We start from the raw sequence: 17,901 nt of genomic DNA, 5'->3' as shown, positions 1-17,901 counted from the left end.
AGCCTCCCTGCCCACGTATTCCATCTTTGCCAGGGCTCTCAACATGCCACCAGCGCGCGTTTTCTCGGATTTTGCGGGCATGCCACGCGGCCGTGCCTATTGTTTGAGACGCGCGCTTTGTGCGCCGTAATACCCATCCCGCTGGACTACAAGCTCAGTGAGTTTCAGTCTCCCTGCCCACGTATTCCATCTTTGCCAGGGCTCTCAACATGCCACCAGCGCGCGTTTTCTTAGATTTTGCGGGCATGCCACGCGGCCGTGCCTATTGTTTGAGACGCGCGCTTTGTGCGCCGTAATACCCATCCCGCTGGACTACAAGCTCAGTGAGTTTCAGCCTCCCTGCCCACGTATTCCATCTTTGCCAGGGCTCTCAACATGCCACCAGCGCGCGTTTTCTCGGATTTTGCGGGCATGCCACGCGGCCGTGCCTATTGTTTGAGACGCCCGCTTTGTGCGCCGTAATACCCATTCCGCTGGACTACAAGGTCAGTGAGTTTCAGCCTCCCTGCCCACGTATTCCATCTTTGCCAGGGCTCTCAACATGCCACCAGCGCGCGTTTTCTCGGATTTTGCGGGCATGCCACGCGGCCGTGCCTATTGTTTGAGACGCGCGCTTTGTGCGCCGTAATACTCATCCCGCTGGACTACAAGCTCAGTGAGTTTTAGCCTCCCTGCCCACGTATTCCATCTTTGCCAGGGCTCTCAACATGCCACCAGCGCGCGTTTTCTCGGATTTTGCAGGCATGCCACGCGGCCGTGCCTATTGTTTGAGACGCGCGCTTTGTGCGCCGTAATACCCATCCCGCTGGACTACAAGCTCAGTGAGTTTCAGCCTCCCTGCCCACGTATTCCATCTTTGCCAGGGCTCTCAACATGCCACCAGCGCGCATTTTCTCGGATTTTGCAGGCATGCCACGCGGCCGTGCCTATTGTTTGAGACGCGCGCTTTGTGCGCCGTAATACCCATCCCGCTGGACTACAAGCTCAGTGAGTTTCAGCCTCCCTGCCCACGTATTCCATCTTTGCCAGGGCTCTCAACATGCCACCAGCGCGCATTTTCTCGGATTTTGCAGGCATGCCACGCGGCCGTGCCTATTGTTTGAGACGCGCGCTTTGTGCGCCGTAATACCCATCCCGCTGGACTACAAGCTCAGTGAGTTTCAGCCTCCCTGCCCACGTATTCCATCTTTGCCAGGGCTCTCAACATGCCACCAGCGCGCGTTTTCTCGGATTTTGCGGGCATGCCACGCGGCCGTGCCTATTGTTTGAGACGCGCGCTTCGTGCGCCGTAATACCCATCCCGCTGGACTACAAGCTCAGTAAGTTTCAGCCTCCCTGCCCACGTATTCCATCTTTGCCAGGGCTCTCAACATGCCACCAGCGCGCGTTTTCTCGGATTTTGCAGGCATGCCACGCGGCCGTGCCTATTGTTTGAGACGCGCGCTATTTGCGCCGTAATACCCATCCCGCTGGACTACAAGCTCAGTGAGTTTCAGCCTCCCTGCCCACGTATTCCATCTTTGCCAGGGCTCTCAACATGCCACCAGCGCGCGTTTTCTCGGATTTTGCGGGCATGCCACGCGGCCTTGCCTATTGTTTGAGACGCGCGCTTTGTGCGCCGTAATACCCATCCCGCTGGACTACAAGCTCAGTGAGTTTCAGCCTCCCTGCCCACGTATTCCATCTTTGCCAGGGCTCTCAACATGCCACCAGCGCGCGTTTTCTCGGATTTTGCAGGCATGCCACGCGGCCGTGCCTATTGTTTGAGACGCGCGCTTTGTGCGCCGTAATACCCATCCCGCTGGACTACAAGCTCAGTGAGTTTCAGCCTCCCTGCCCACGTATTCCATCTTTGCCAGGGCTCTCAACATGCCACCAGCGCGCGTTTTCTCGGATTTTGCAGGCATGCCACGCGGCCGTGCCTATTGTTTGAGACGCGCGCTTTGTGCGCCGTAATACCCATCCCGCTGGACTACAAGCTCAGTGAGTTTCAGCCTCCCTGCCCACGTATTCCATCTTTGCCAGGGCTCTCAACATGCCACCAGCGCGCGTTTTCTCGGATTTTGCAGGCATGCCACGCGGCCGTGCCTATTGTTTGAGACGCGCGCTTTGTGCGCCGTAATACCCATCTCGCTGGACTACAAGCTCAGTGAGTTTCAGCCTCCCTGCCCACGTATTCCATCTTTGCCAGGGCTCTCAACATGCCACCAGCGCGCGTTTTCTCGGATTTTGCGGGCATGCCACGCGGCCGTGCCTATTGTTTGAGACGCGCGCTTTGTGCGCCGTAATACCCATCCCGCTGGACTACAAGCTCAGTGAGTTTCAGCGTCCCTGCCCACGTATTCCATCTTTCCCAGGGCTCTCAACATGCCACCAGCGCGCGTTTTCTCGGATTTTGCAGGCATGCCACGCGGCCGTGCCTATTGTTTGAGACGCGCGCTTTGTGCGCCGTAATACCCATTCCGCTGGACTACAAGCTCAGTGAGTTTCAGCCTCCCTGCCCACGTATTCCATCTTTGCCAGGGCTCTCAACATGCCACCAGCGCGCGTTTTCTCGGATTTTCCGGGCATGCCACGCGGCCGTGCCTATTGTTTGAGACGCGCGCTTTGTGCGCCGTAATACCCATCCTGCTGGACTACAAGCTCAGTGAGTTTCAGCCTCCCTGCCCACGTATTCCATCTTTGCCAGGGCTCTTAACATGCCACCAGCGCGCGTTTTCTCGGATTTTGCGGGCATGCCACGCGGCCGTGCCTATTGTTTGAGACGCGCGCTTTGTGCGCCGTAATACCCATCCCGCTGGACTACAAGCTCAGTGAGTTTCAGCCTCCCTGCCCACGTATTCCATCTTTGCCAGGGCTCTCAACATGCCACCAGCGCGCGTTTTCTCGGATTTTGCAGGCATGCCACGCGGCCGTGCCTATTGTTTGAGACGCGCGCTTTGTGCGCCGTAATACCCATCCCGCTTGGACTACAAGCTCAGTGAGTTTCAGCCTCCCTGCCCACGTATTCCATCTTTGCCAGGGCTCTCAACATGCCACCAGCGCGCGTTTTCTCGGATTTTGCGGGCATGCCACGCGGCCGTGCCTATTGTTTGAGACGCGCGCTTTGTGCGCCGTAATACCCATCCCGCTGGACTACAAGCTCAGTGAGTTTCAGCCTCCCTGCCCACGTATTCCATCTTTGCCAGGGCTCTCAACATGCCACCAGCGCGCGTTTTCTCGGATTTTGCGGGCATGCCACGCGGCCGTGCCTATTGTTTGAGACGCGCGCTTTGTGCGCCGTAATACCCATCCCGCTGGACTACAAGCTCAGTGAGTTTCAGCTTCCCTGCCCACGTATTCCATCTTTGCCAGGGCTCTCAACATGCCACCAGCGCGCGTTTTCTCGGATTTTGCAGGCATGCCACGCGGCCGTGCCTATTGTTTGAGACGCGCGCTTTGTGCGCCGTAATACCCATCCCGCTGGACTACAAGCTCAGTGAGTTTCAGCCTCCCTGCCCACGTATTCCATCTTTGCCAGGGCTCTCAACATGCCACCAGCGCGCGTTTTCTCGGATTTTGCGGGCATGCCACGCGGCCGTGCCTATTGTTTGAGACGCGCGCTTTGTGCGCCGTAATACCCATCCCGCTGGACTACAAGCTCAGTGAGTTTCAGCTTCCCTGCCCACGTATTCCATCTTTGCCAGGGCTCTCAACATGCCACCAGCGCGCGTTTTCTCGGATTTTGCGGGCATGCCACGCGGCCGTGCCTATTGTTTGAGACGCGCGCTTTGTGCGCCGTAATACCCATCCCGCTGGACTACAAGCTCAGTGAGTTTCAGCCTCCCTGCCCACGTATTCCATCTTTGCCAGGGCTCTCAACATGCCACCAGCGCGCGTTTTCTCGGATTTTGCGGGCATGCCACGCGGCCGTGCCTATTGTTTGAGACGCGCGCTTTGTGCGCCGTAATACCCATCTCGCTGGACTACAAGCTCAGTGAGTTTCAGCCTCCCTGCCCACGTATTCCATCTTTGCCAGGGCTCTCAACATGCCACCAGCGCGCGTTTTCTCGGATTTTGCGGGCATGCCACGCGGCCGTGCCTATTGTTTGAGACGCGCGCTTTGTGCGCCGTAATACCCATCCCGCTGGACTACAAGCTCAGTGAGTTTCAGCCTCCCTGCCCACGTATTCCATCTTTGCCAGGGCTCTCAACATGCCACCAGCGCGCGTTTTCTCGGATTTTGCGGGCATGCCACGCGGCCGTGCCTATTGTTTGAGACGCGCGCTTTGTGCGCCGTAATACCCATCCCACTGGACTACAAGCTCAGTGAGTTTCAGCCTCCCTGCCCACGTATTCCATCTTTGCCAGGGCTCTCAACATGCCACCAGCGCGCGTTTTCTCGGATTTTGCGGGCATGCCACGCGGCCGTGCCTATTGTTTGAGACGCGCGCTTTGTGCGCCGTAATACCCATCCCGCTGGACTACAAGCTCAGTGAGTTTCAGCCTCCCTGCCCACGTATTCCATCTTTGCCAGGGCTCTCAACATGCCACCAGCGCGCGTTTTCTCGGATTTTGCGGGCATGCCACGCGGCCGTGCCTATTGTTTGAGACGCCCCCTTTGTGCGCCGTAATACCCATCCCGCTGGACTACAAGGTCAGTGAGTTTCAGCCTCCCTGCCCACGTATTCCATCTTTGCCAGGGCTCTCAACATGCCACCAGCGCGCGTTTTCTCGGATTTTGCAGGCATGCCACGCGGCCGTGCCTATTGTTTGAGACGCGCGCTTTGTGCGCCGTAATACCCATCTCGCTGGACTACAAGCTCAGTGAGTTTCAGCCTCCCTGCCCACGTATTCCATCTTTGCCAGGGCTCTCAACATGCCACCAGCGCGCGTTTTCTCGGATTTTGCGGGCATGCCACGCGGCCGTGCCTATTGTTTGAGACGCGCGCTTTGTGCGCCGTAATACCCATCCCGCTGGACTACAAGCTCAGTGAGTTTCAGCGTCCCTGCCCACGTATTCCATCTTTCCCAGGGCTCTCAACATGCCACCAGCGCGCGTTTTCTCGGATTTTGCAGGCATGCCACGCGGCCGTGCCTATTGTTTGAGACGCGCGCTTTGTGCGCCGTAATACCCATTCCGCTGGACTACAAGCTCAGTGAGTTTCAGCCTCCCTGCCCACGTATTCCATCTTTGCCAGGGCTCTCAACATGCCACCAGCGCGCGTTTTCTCGGATTTTCCGGGCATGCCACGCGGCCGTGCCTATTGTTTGAGACGCGCGCTTTGTGCGCCGTAATACCCATCCTGCTGGACTACAAGCTCAGTGAGTTTCAGCCTCCCTGCCCACGTATTCCATCTTTGCCAGGGCTCTTAACATGCCACCAGCGCGCGTTTTCTCGGATTTTGCGGGCATGCCACGCGGCCGTGCCTATTGTTTGAGACGCGCGCTTTGTGCGCCGTAATACCCATCCCACTGGACTACAAGCTCAGTGAGTTTCAGCCTCCCTGCCCACGTATTCCATCTTTGCCAGGGCTCTCAACATGCCACCAGCGCGCGTTTTCTCGGATTTTGCGGGCATGCCACGCGGCCGTGCCTATTGTTTGAGACGCGCGCTTTGTGCGCCGTAATACCCATCCCGCTGGACTACAAGCTCAGTGAGTTTCAGCCTCCCTGCCCACGTATTCCATCTTTGCCAGGGCTCTCAACATGCCACCAGCGCGCGTTTTCTCGGATTTTGCGGGCATGCCACGCGGCCGTGCCTATTGTTTGAGACGCGCGCTTTGTGCGCCGTAATACCCATCCCGCTGGACTACAAGCTCAGTGAGTTTCAGCCTCCCTGCCCACGTATTCCATCTTTGCCAGGGCTCTCAACATGCCACCAGCGCGCGTTTTCTCGGATTTTGCGGGCATGCCACGCGGCCGTGCCTATTGTTTGAGACGCGCGCTTTGTGCGCCGTAATACCCATCCCGCTGGACTACAAGCTCAGTGAGTTTCAGTCTCCCTGCCCACGTATTCCATCTTTGCCAGGGCTCTCAACATGCCACCAGCGCGCGTTTTCTTAGATTTTGCGGGCATGCCACGCGGCCGTGCCTATTGTTTGAGACGCGCGCTTTGTGCGCCGTAATACCCATCCCGCTGGACTACAAGCTCAGTGAGTTTCAGCCTCCCTGCCCACGTATTCCATCTTTGCCAGGGCTCTCAACATGCCACCAGCGCGCGTTTTCTCGGATTTTGCGGGCATGCCACGCGGCCGTGCCTATTGTTTGAGACGCCCGCTTTGTGCGCCGTAATACCCATCCCGCTGGACTACAAGGTCAGTGAGTTTCAGCCTCCCTGCCCACGTATTCCATCTTTGCCAGGGCTCTCAACATGCCACCAGCGCGCGTTTTCTCGGATTTTGCGGGCATGCCACGCGGCCGTGCCTATTGTTTGAGACGCGCGCTTTGTGCGCCGTAATACTCATCCCGCTGGACTACAAGCTCAGTGAGTTTTAGCCTCCCTGCCCACGTATTCCATCTTTGCCAGGGCTCTCAACATGCCACCAGCGCGCGTTTTCTCGGATTTTGCAGGCATGCCACGCGGCCGTGCCTATTGTTTGAGACGCGCGCTTTGTGCGCCGTAATACCCATCCCGCTGGACTACAAGCTCAGTGAGTTTCAGCCTCCCTGCCCACGTATTCCATCTTTGCCAGGGCTCTCAACATGCCACCAGCGCGCATTTTCTCGGATTTTGCAGGCATGCCACGCGGCCGTGCCTATTGTTTGAGACGCGCGCTTTGTGCGCCGTAATACCCATCCCGCTGGACTACAAGCTCAGTGAGTTTCAGCCTCCCTGCCCACGTATTCCATCTTTGCCAGGGCTCTCAACATGCCACCAGCGCGCATTTTCTCGGATTTTGCAGGCATGCCACGCGGCCGTGCCTATTGTTTGAGACGCGCGCTTTGTGCGCCGTAATACCCATCCCGCTGGACTACAAGCTCAGTGAGTTTCAGCCTCCCTGCCCACGTATTCCATCTTTGCCAGGGCTCTCAACATGCCACCAGCGCGCGTTTTCTCGGATTTTGCGGGCATGCCACGCGGCCGTGCCTATTGTTTGAGACGCGCGCTTCGTGCGCCGTAATACCCATCCCGCTGGACTACAAGCTCAGTAAGTTTCAGCCTCCCTGCCCACGTATTCCATCTTTGCCAGGGCTCTCAACATGCCACCAGCGCGCGTTTTCTCGGATTTTGCAGGCATGCCACGCGGCCGTGCCTATTGTTTGAGACGCGCGCTATTTGCGCCGTAATACCCATCCCGCTGGACTACAAGCTCAGTGAGTTTCAGCCTCCCTGCCCACGTATTCCATCTTTGCCAGGGCTCTCAACATGCCACCAGCGCGCGTTTTCTCGGATTTTGCGGGCATGCCACGCGGCCTTGCCTATTGTTTGAGACGCGCGCTTTGTGCGCCGTAATACCCATCCCGCTGGACTACAAGCTCAGTGAGTTTCAGCCTCCCTGCCCACGTATCCCATCTTTGCCAGGGCTCTCAACATGCCACCAGCGCGCGTTTTCTCGGATTTTGCAGGCATGCCACGCGGCCGTGCCTATTGTTTGAGACGCGCGCTTTGAGCGCCGTAATACCCATCCCGCTGGACTACAAGCTCAGTGAGTTTCAGCCTCCCTGCCCACGTATTCCATCTTTGCCAGGGCTCTCAACATGCCACCAGCGCGCGTTTTCTCGGATTTTGCAGGCATGCCACGCGGCCGTGCCTATTGTTTGAGACGCGCGCTTTGCGCGCCGTAATACCCATCCCGCTGGACTACAAGCTCAGTGAGTTTCAGCCTCCCTGCCCACGTATCCCATCTTTGCCAGGGCTCTCAACATGCCACCAGCGCGCGTTTTCTCGGATTTTGCAGGCATGCCACGCGGCCGTGCCTATTGTTTGAGACGCGCCGCTTTGTGCGCCGTAATACCCATCCCGCTGGACTACAAGCTCAGTGAGTTTCAGCCTCCCTGCCCACGTATCCCATCTTTGCCAGGGCTCTCAACATGCCACCAGCGCGCGTTTTCTCGGATTTTGCAGGCATGCCACGCGGCCGTGCCTATTGTTTGAGACGCGCGCTTTGCGCGCCGTAATACCCATCCCGCTGGACTACAAGCTCAGTGAGTTTCAGCCTCCCTGCCCACGTATCCCATCTTTGCCAGGGCTCTCAACATGCCACCAGCGCGCGTTTTCTCGGATTTTGCAGGCATGCCACGCGGCCGTGCCTATTGTTTGAGACGCGCGCTTTGTCCGCCGTAATACCCATCCCGCTGGACTACAAGCTCAGTGAGTTTCAGCCTCCCTGCCCACGTATTCCATCTTTGCCAGGGCTCTCAACATGCCACCAGCGCGCGTTTTCTCGGATTTTGCAGGCATGCCACGCGGCCGTGCCTATTGTTTGAGACGCGCGCTTTGCGCGCCGTAATACCCATCCCGCTGGACTACAAGCTCAGTGAGTTTCAGCCTCCCTGCCCACGTATTCCATCTTTGCCAGGGCTCTCAACATGCCACCAGCGCGCGTTTTCTCGGATTTTGCAGGCATGCCACGCGGCCGTGCCTATTGTTTGAGACGCGCGCTTTGCGCGCCGTAATACCCATCCCGCTGGACTACAAGCTCAGTGAGTTTCAGCCTCCCTGCCCACGTATTCCATCTTTGCCAGGGCTCTCAACATGCCACCAGCGCGCGTTTTCTCGGATTTTGCAGGCATGCCACGCGGCCGTGCCTATTGTTTGAGACGCGCGCTTTGCGCGCCGTAATACCCATCCCGCTGGACTACAAGCTCAGTGAGTTTCAGCCTCCCTGCCCACGTATCCCATCTTTGCCAGGGCTCTCAACATGCCACCAGCGCGCGTTTTCTCGGATTTTGCAGGCATGCCACGCGGCCGTGCCTATTGTTTGAGACGCGCGCTTTGTGCGCCGTAATACCCATCCCGCTGGACTACAAGCTCAGTGAGTTTCAGCCTCCCTGCCCACGTATTCCATCTTTGCCAGGGCTCTCAACATGCCACCAGCGCGCGTTTTCTCGGATTTTGCAGGCATGCCACGCGGCCGTGCCTATTGTTTGAGACGCGCGCTTTGTGCGCCGTAATACCCATCCCGCTGGACTACAAGCTCAGTGAGTTTCAGCCTCCCTGCCCACGTATTCCATCTTTGCCAGGGCTCTCAACATGCCACCAGCGCGCGTTTTCTCGGATTTTGCAGGCATGCCACGCGGCCGTGCCTATTGTTTGAGACGCGCGCTTTGCGCGCCGTAATACCCATCCCGCTGGACTACAAGCTCAGTGAGTTTCAGCCTCCCTGCCCACGTATCCCATCTTTGCCAGGGCTCTCAACATGCCACCAGCGCGGGTTAGGGTTAGGGTTAGGGTTAGGGTTAGGGTTAGGGTTAGGGTTAGGGTTAGGGTTAGGGTTAGATAGGGGTTAGGGTTAGGGTTAGGGTTAGGGTTAGGGTTGCATGCTATTTTCCAGTTTGAAGGTGATGAGTTGAAGGGTTCCCATGAATATTGTCCAGTTTAGGGCGATAAGTTGAATCTACTTACCAAAAGCAAAAAGTTCCCACTTTCCTCCTTCGTAAGGCGTGGACGAAACTCCTTGATGTAATTTGCAAGAACTTTGTACAGCTCGTGGCCAGGCTAAAAAAAGAAGGACAGATCCTTTTTCAGTTGACTTCCCCTTTTTTAGAAAGCGATGGGAAAATTCTTCGCACAGTAATGAGTATGGTGTCTTTGTTCATGTGAAATCGGCAAAATCTACAATGATCCTTCATAATCGTAAGAAAATAAATAAATAACTAGCTACCCAATTCCCTTGCCGGCTGCAACTTGGCAAATGTTAACAACACATGCTGTCCATTTCTTTTTTCCCTTGAGCTGGCATAAAAGCTATATTTTGGAAAGCACATTGTTTGCAAAGACTTTGCAACTGGTACAAATGTTCTTTTCATCAGCGCCACAAGAGCGTTTCGGGCTTTCTTAAAAACTGAGTCCTCATCTCACCTGCAGAGTTAGCTCATCCCGTCCACAGGAGCTTTTGGTTTTGTAATCATTAAAGTGGAGCACAATGGAATCTTCCCTCATCACCAGCAGATTTTGTTCCTTCCGCTGTCGTGCCTCCAAGCTGTCTGGCTCTGTGACAATTCGAAGAGTTCGCATCTCAAGACCCCGGGATGGTGGAATGAAAACATACAGGCTTAAAAGGACCAAGTTGCAGCTTTCCCTGGCTTTCATGTTGACCTCCCAGCTCAATTGAAAGCGTTCGCGTTGGAGTGAGACGGCAGCCACAACCTCGTCCCTAAAAGATTGAACGACGAGGCTGACTTAGAATCAACAAAGAAAGTCCACATAATTGATAGAAAAGTCAAAAATGTTTTTCGTCCTTGTACCTGTAGACACCATTCCTCTACCCCTAAGGTTCAGAGAACATCTCGAGTCAACTTTATCTCGGCTAACTAGGGTAAATAAGTCCCTCTTCATTATGGGTGATTTTCATATAAACTTATTCAATTGTGAAAGTCATCCTGAGTCCAATGATTTCTTGCTAATGCTAAACTCCTTTTCTCTTGTACCTTGCATCTCACAATCAACACGTATTACTTAAAGATCAGCAACCTTCATTGATAATATATTTGCAAATAGTCATGCTATGAATGCCATCAGTGGTAATCTAGTCTCTAATCATCTTCCTCAATTCCTGATCGTACACAATCTCAGACTGAATTATTTCAATCACAATTTCATATTTTCCTTGGACTTAAAACTAGGAAGACTGGTAGAATCTCATTCAGTGACAGGACAACATCTGTCATTACTGATGGACTAAAGAATGAAGACTGTAGTGAGATATCTGATTTCACCAATGAACTTTAAGTCAAGTATACAGATAAATGCAAGGTTCTGAAAGCTGAATGCAATCTTGACACATTTTGAACATGAATCAACTAATATAAGGACTCAAGCAAAGACTAAACAATTGGATTGAGATAAGTACACATGAAGCATATTATTCTTGAACTCAAACTGTAAGACATGCAATAATAGGTCAAATGTGACATACCAAATCCTCAGTAGAATAGGTCACTACCTTGAGGTTACATGTACTGGAGTTACTTTTTCTGTGACCAAGAGGTTCTGAGCTAGTAAGTGCTGGTCTGGACACTCTGAACTACTGAGTTAAACTAACTAACTGTACTTCTTTTATAAGGAATCGAGCAATAGCAGGAAATTCTCTAGAATTTTGGAAGTTAGGTGTGATCATTCTAAAGGAAATTTATGATGCAAATCCTGTGTGTATGATAATTTGGTTATCATAGGAAATAGTTTCTGAAGATGTAATTCTAAAATTCTAACAAAAAATATTGCAATGTCATGCACAATTGTTAGCCTGCTCACATGTAGACTATATAAAGTTTTAAACTATTATAAAAATGACTTTTCCAAACTCGGTGAAGAGAAATTTATCAATGACTTAATTTTCACGTCTAGATCTGGAATAACATCTCAAGTGATCGTTATAGATGCCAACACTAGATTCAATATTTTGCTATGATCAGATATCTCAACTTGTAAATTATCATGCACCGTGTCGAAAGCTCTCCAAACGCAAAATCAAGTGGTCTACCAAGCCCGGTATCACTAAATGCATTCTTGCCAAAATACAATACAGAGATAAGCTCTATTCCCAGATCTATAGGTGTCCACATTCAAATCCTAATCTGATGTATCTTCGTAAGAACTTCAGGAATAGTGTTGTCAAAGAAAAAAAATTATAGCTAGCAAATCCGATTATTTTAAAAATGACTTTTTGTGTAATAAGATGAATATGAGAAAAACATGGTCTGGAATTAGATATCAATCATCAACATTGGTAAAGTAAAAGCTGATTACATTTCCCAGTATTCTTGAAAGTGGTAAAACTGTTGACAATCCCTGTGCTAGTGCTAACATCTTTAATACTTTCTCTGTGGGAATGTAGCTAGAAAACACTGACAAAGACATTCCATGTGGGAACTGCTCTCCAACTGCTTTTCTGAAGGGCAATTTTCCTGATTCCCCTGTTACTTCAGTTCAAGTTGATTGATACATATCTCAAATGGACAATAACAAATCCATTGGTCCCTACAGTATACCAGTATCATTGCTAAAATTATTAATTTGCCAGTTTACAGGTACTGGCTCAAAAGAACGAAAGACAACTCACCAGGGTAGCCAGCGATTTAGGGCTTCGAACTCTTCTCGCGACGAAGGCCGTTCTCTGTCGCCTTGCTTTTGAAATATCGTTGCCTGTGCTCTCAACTGACGAATCATTTGAACATCCTTGAAACCAGGACCGTGTTCCTTATGCAGAAACTTCACCGCATAAAGCAGTGAGCTCACGTGGTTTGAAATTGTCGCCGAACTGCATTGCCTCTCGTCCTAGCAACAACATTTGAGTAAATCCAGGTTATTGAAGGTCACGTACAACCAAAAAACAAGTGAGAGAAATTGGCAGAGCTGAACTGACCGGCGAAGTAGTTCGGGCAGCCATTTTGATTCAAGAGACAAGCATTATGGTCAGCGGTCTAAGGGCGTCATGTCATATTTGTCAAGGTGTCCTTTTTGTCTCAAGCAAGCACGTGTCTCGCCGCGCGAAACGTGACGGCTGCGGGGAGACCAGTAGGGCATTGGCCGAGTTAAAAATATTGCTGACGTTGAACAAGCTGCAAACTTGCAAGACAAGAACGTCTTTTGAAAGCTGGTCAAACAAAAGCAATGAAGCCTGAAAAACTCGAATGATTTATGGGGCACAACGGCGCTATCTTGCTGCACAATTTAAGCCTGAAAATATGGCACAATTTGTGATTTTTCCTTTTCTTTTACCTTTGTTGCCGTCCTATCAGATGGCTTGAGACAGTTTTGCAGTTTTTGTGGGCAAAGTTATTTCCTAAAGGCGACAAGAAACAATTGCCAAAATTCAAATCTGCACTCACCCTGAGAAAGTTGAAATATTGTTCCATGAGACTTAGGCGCAGAAAAACATCTGGTGCTAGGTCCATTCCGAGATATCTCTTCAAAAATCCAAGGTAGCCTTGAGATGAAACAGAAAAACAGAAAATCAGGTCAGGTGTGACGCACGTGTGTGTTGCTTACTTGCTTGCGAGCAAGATATTTGAATGCGAATAAGCTAGCAAGGTAATTGACTGCGAATAATAAGTGTTCATGTAGTGACTTACACATCATGCGCTCACGCGCTTTGAGGAAAGTGGACTGCGCGACGGCTGCACTTTGTCGTTCAAGGTTCACCGCTCTAGTGAAGTAATTGGAAACAGCATCCAGAAAGACGTCCACATCGGGTGGGATATCTCGCGGACTTAGGGCGTAGGTGAGTTTTTTCCGGGTAGGTGTAGGAGTCAAATGGTGCGGGCTGTCCAATTGGCCAAGGCAATCTGGTTGTGGTGATTTTTGCTGCGTTGCCTGTGCCTCGTGGCTTACAGGCGATAAATTCGAAGTCGAAGTCGAAGTCGGAGGATGTTGCGTGGTTTGATCGTGAAAGTCTAGGATCTGTGATTCGTCGTCGTCGGAAGCATAGCACAGGTCTACGAGAGAGGCCATCTTTTTTTCCCGCTGGTTTTTCTCTCTTAGGATGGGAGAAGAGATTGTTTTAACCCTTGAGTTGTCTTTTGCGGTGTTCAGTCGGCAGCGTTTGGAAGGAATAGAGGCCGATTAGGTGAGATCATGGACTTTTTAAAGTGGGGCTGTGTCGTCCCCTGGGGTTTGACGATTGGACAAAAAGTTGAATTTTTGAGAGCTTAATGCAGGCGCCGCGAGAGAGCTGGGGCTTCCAAAAACTGTTCCCTCAATAGTATAGACAGTGCAGCGCGCGCCTGTCACAGTCTCGTGTTTGTGAAATGCGCTGTTTAATTATGAGAGAATGATAAACTTTGAGGATGAGCTAAAAAGTTGAATTTTTGAGAGCTTAATGCAGGCGCCGCGAGAGAGCTGAGGCTTCGAAAAACTGTTCCCTCAATAGTATAGAAAGTGTAGCGCGCGCCTGTCACACTCTCGTGTTTGTGAAATGCGCTGTTTAATTATGAGAGAATGATAAACTTTGAGGATGAGCTAAAAAGTTGAATTTTTGAGAGCTTAATGCAGGCGCCGCGAGAGAGCTGAGGCTTCGAAAAACTGTTCCCTCAATAGTATAGAAAGTGTAGCGCGCGCCTGTCACACTCTCGTGTTTGTGAAATGCGCTGTTTAATTATGAGAGAATGATAAACTTTGAGGATGAGCTAAAAAGTTGAATTTTTGAGAGCTTAATGCAGGCGCCGCGAGAGAGCTGAGGCTTCGAAAAACTGTTCCCTCAATAGTATAGAAAGTGTAGCGCGCGCCTGTCACACTCTCGTGTTTGTGAAATGCGCTGTTTAATTATGAGAGAATGATAAACTTTGAGGATGAGCTAAAAAGTTGAATTTTTGAGGCCTTGATGCGGCCGCCGCGAGAGGGCTGGGGCTTAGAAAAACTTCCCTCGATAGACTAGAATGAATAATGTATGGCGTGCGGCTGGGAGAATCTGGAGTTTGTGAAAGGCGGTGTTTAGTTATGAGAGAATCATAAAGTTTGATCAGAATTAATAGAGGGAACGGGAAGTGGTTATGAAAGCCGGAGAAGTTCAAACGGTAAGAAGAATGGGAGCCCTCTGAGGTTGAAGGTAGAAGTCACATTCAAAACAAGATGGCGCTTGCTATGGGGAGACGATTTGGAAGTTATTTTAGACATTTTAGAAGGTGATGAAAGAGTCAATCAGCAGTTTGTAGCAGCAGTTAAGCAGCATGTAAGTTGCGATTGTGCTAATTTAGGTGTGTAATTTCTTTCTACCGACCCAAAACGTTCGCTCGGTGGTATATTCGGGGCATGGCAAGTTACTGAGTCGAGTCAGCCTTTTAAAAATGTTACAGCCCCAAAAATTGGACTTAGATATACATGTCCTAGCTGCAATGACTGATCAGGGTTTTTCTGTAGAAGCTACACTGAATGTCTGGTTTCATATGAGAAGTACTTGCTGGAAACAGCTCACATGGAATTTTATTTATTTATTTATTTATTTATTTATTTATAATAACTTCATTTGCCTAAATAATAAGATAATAATAATAATAATAATAATAATAATACAGACAGATAACAATAGAAATAACATCGAGATGCAAAAAGGCAAAAAGGGTCAAGCCAGAGAGGAACTCAATTCTCATTGACGGCAGCCCCCAGAATAAAAGCAATATGCAATAAAAATAAAACTAAAATGTAAAGGTAAAAATTATTGAAAAAACAAGTTAATTGATAAATGGATATTGGTGCAATATTATTGATATTATTTAAAAATGTGTTCTTTCAGTTTTTTTTTTAAACTTACTAGCAGAGCTAGAGCTAACTACTATGTCACTTGGCAAGTCATTCCAGATTTTTATATATTTATACCAAAAAGAGTTCTTGAGGATATTTGTTCGAGCATAAGGCGTCCAGATTTTGACATTGTTGGTAGATCTCGTCCGACTATTGGAGAAAGTTAAGTAATTACATATAAGTCTACTCTTGAAAAACCATTAATGAATTTGAATAATTGCACTAAACTAAGAAATTCACGACGCGAGTCGAGTGTTGGCCAGCCAAGATACTTCAAACGTTCACTATAGCAATATGTTGCACGAATCGTAATTTTTCTTTGTTGGTTGTAGGTCCAGCAACATGAAATGATCTGCAAAGACTGTGTGAACGACACAGCAGTCTTCACCAAGGATCCATTCAGCCTTTGAGCGTCAGCATACTTGCTGAGGTTGTGGCTTCCGCAATCAGGAAATTCAATGAAACTGAATTGTTACAAAAAGCTTGAGGGATGAACTAAGCAAGTATTCTTTTCAACAGCCAGAGGAAAGAGGTTTGGAATTCACTGGTATCAAATCAATGTATGATGGGTTTTTTAAAGAATTGAGACCTGGTGAAGTTTTTCAGAAATATCATGCAACAGTCCCGGTGAAGTCTAGGCAGTTCTTCACTGGACTGTCAAGGAATGCTGCCCCATTATGATGGTGGACTAAAGTTGCCGACTGCCTCATTGCATACTACTGTAAGAGAAGCAAGAACTCACTCTGGTGACAATGATCCCACCAGTACAGTACCATCTGAGGGGCAAAAGGGCTGGTCATGTGCTGCACAATTTGTGTGTGTGAGAAATATGCAAGAACCGGTACCGTGGAGAGCCAGCAAGCTATGGCAATACTAAAGGCTGGCAAACTTGACTGTATCAATGATTCAAACAAAGCATGCAAAATCTGATTTCAAGTAATAGAACCGTGGTGGGCTATGGTCAATTACAGAGCCAGCTCCAAGAGTGGTTTCACTAGGAATCGAAACTGTTACGATAACTCTCAAAGCTACTAGTGATAGTGATGGATTGATCATAACTGATCAAGGATGTATTGCATGGCATGACTACTTTGTGTGTGTACGGATATGCTCACAATTCTCCTTCCCAAAGGATGTGAGTGAGAAAAACAAGATCGAAGTGAAGCACACAACAGAGGGGAAGTGTCTTTGCAAGGAAATTAGTCAGAGTTGCTAATCAAATGAACAAGGGAAGCAAAGTTAAAGTTCTCCATTTATATTTCACTTACTTTTGTGAACAACAAATAGCAAAGTTGTTTACAACATTATTAAAAGAAGCTAGTTTCTAATGTTTAGTTCCAAACAATGTGACAATGCCAAATGAAAACTTTCCCATGTGAATGTGGAACTTGGTGTCAATACGATCATAGCTTGTTTGAATGGAATTTGGAGGATTATGGAAAACTACTTATGAATGATTTCATTCTAAAAACGTGTGTTAACCATTGTGTTAATCACTGTTTGATTGTGAAAAAGTGGTCTGTCATTTCATACTGGCATTTGTGGATGGCGTGCCAAAATGTTCTTCTCAATTTCACATTAAAAAAAAAAAAAAAACACTTCCTATGCTTTCTGTCCTCTTACATTTGTTGTAGGACTGCAGAAGCAAGGCTACAACCTAATTGGCATTGTGTAGTTCCAGAAAATGTCCATACTCCGCTTAAAGAGAGGGTTGAAAATTCTTGGGAATGGGGGGAATCTCAAAGGCCAAAAGCCTCAAGGAAATGTATGAACCTTCATTGCAATTTCCAGAGTGTTGGGAGGGGGTCTTAAGAAAAGTCCCTTCTGTGGGGGGGAGGTATGGATAATATTTATAGAAGTACATAGGGCAAAAAAATTCCAACCTCCCAAACGAGGTCTCTAGTTTTAGTCACACAAACTTGACTTTTTCGTGGACCCTGACAAACCTAGAATTGCCATGAAATTTCTAACGAGCAATCTGACATTCTCTTTCGCTTAAATACGGTAGCATAGCCAGTAAACAGTAAACACTCTCGTGTTTGTGAAATGCGCTGTTTAATTATGAGAGAATGATAAACTTTGAGGATGAGCTAAAAAGTTGAATTTTTGAGAGCTTAATGCAGCCGCCGCGAGAGAGCTGGGCCTTCGAAAAACTGTTCCCTCAATAGTATAGAAAGTGCAGCGCGCGCCTGTCACACTCTCGTGTTTGTGAAATGCGCTGTTTAATTATGAGAGAATGATAAACTTTGAGGATGAGCTAAAAAGTTGAATTTTTGAGAGCTTAATGCAGCCGCCGCGAGAGAGCTGGGCCTTAGAAAAACTGTTCCCTCAATAGTATAGAAAGTGCAGCGCGCGCCTGTCACACTCTCGTGTTTGTGAAATGCGCTGTTTAATTATGAGAGAATGATAAACTTTGAGGATGAGCTAAAAAGTTGAATTTTTGAGGGCTTGATGCGGCCGCCGCGAGAGGGCTGGGCCTTAGAAAAACTGTTCCCTCGATAGACTAGAATGAATAATGTATG

General features: G+C 49.6%; 2 protein-coding genes across 2 annotated transcripts; one reads left to right on the top strand and one right to left on the bottom strand.

Moving 5' to 3' along the window:
* Positions 1 to 9,452: 9,452 nt before the first annotated feature.
* Positions 9,453 to 12,542, bottom strand: LOC148715713 (uncharacterized). The gene is made up of 3 exons (XM_088746598.1): positions 12,204 to 12,542; positions 10,004 to 10,298; positions 9,453 to 9,640 (listed from the first exon to the last, which is right to left on the bottom strand). Exons 1-3 carry the CDS (start codon positions 12,308 to 12,310, stop codon positions 9,521 to 9,523), a joined length of 522 nt encoding a protein of 173 aa, XP_088602724.1. The 5' UTR covers positions 12,311 to 12,542; the 3' UTR covers positions 9,453 to 9,520.
* Positions 12,543 to 14,528: 1,986 nt separating this feature from the next.
* LOC148715712 (uncharacterized) lies at positions 14,529 to 16,977 on the top strand. Its single transcript, XM_088746601.1, has 3 exons — positions 14,529 to 14,568; positions 14,614 to 14,810; positions 15,712 to 16,977. Exons 1-3 carry the CDS (start codon positions 14,529 to 14,531, stop codon positions 15,787 to 15,789), a joined length of 315 nt encoding a protein of 104 aa, XP_088602727.1. The 3' UTR covers positions 15,790 to 16,977.
* Positions 16,978 to 17,901: the final 924 nt, after the last annotated feature.

This window comes from Stylophora pistillata, unplaced genomic scaffold, assembly GCF_964205215.1.
Source record: "Stylophora pistillata unplaced genomic scaffold, jaStyPist1.2 SCAFFOLD_68, whole genome shotgun sequence".
Classification (NCBI taxonomy): domain Eukaryota; kingdom Metazoa; phylum Cnidaria; class Anthozoa; order Scleractinia; family Pocilloporidae; genus Stylophora; species Stylophora pistillata.
Note: the sequence above shows the minus strand (reverse complement) of the source record. Positions and strands in the feature narration are given on the sequence as shown.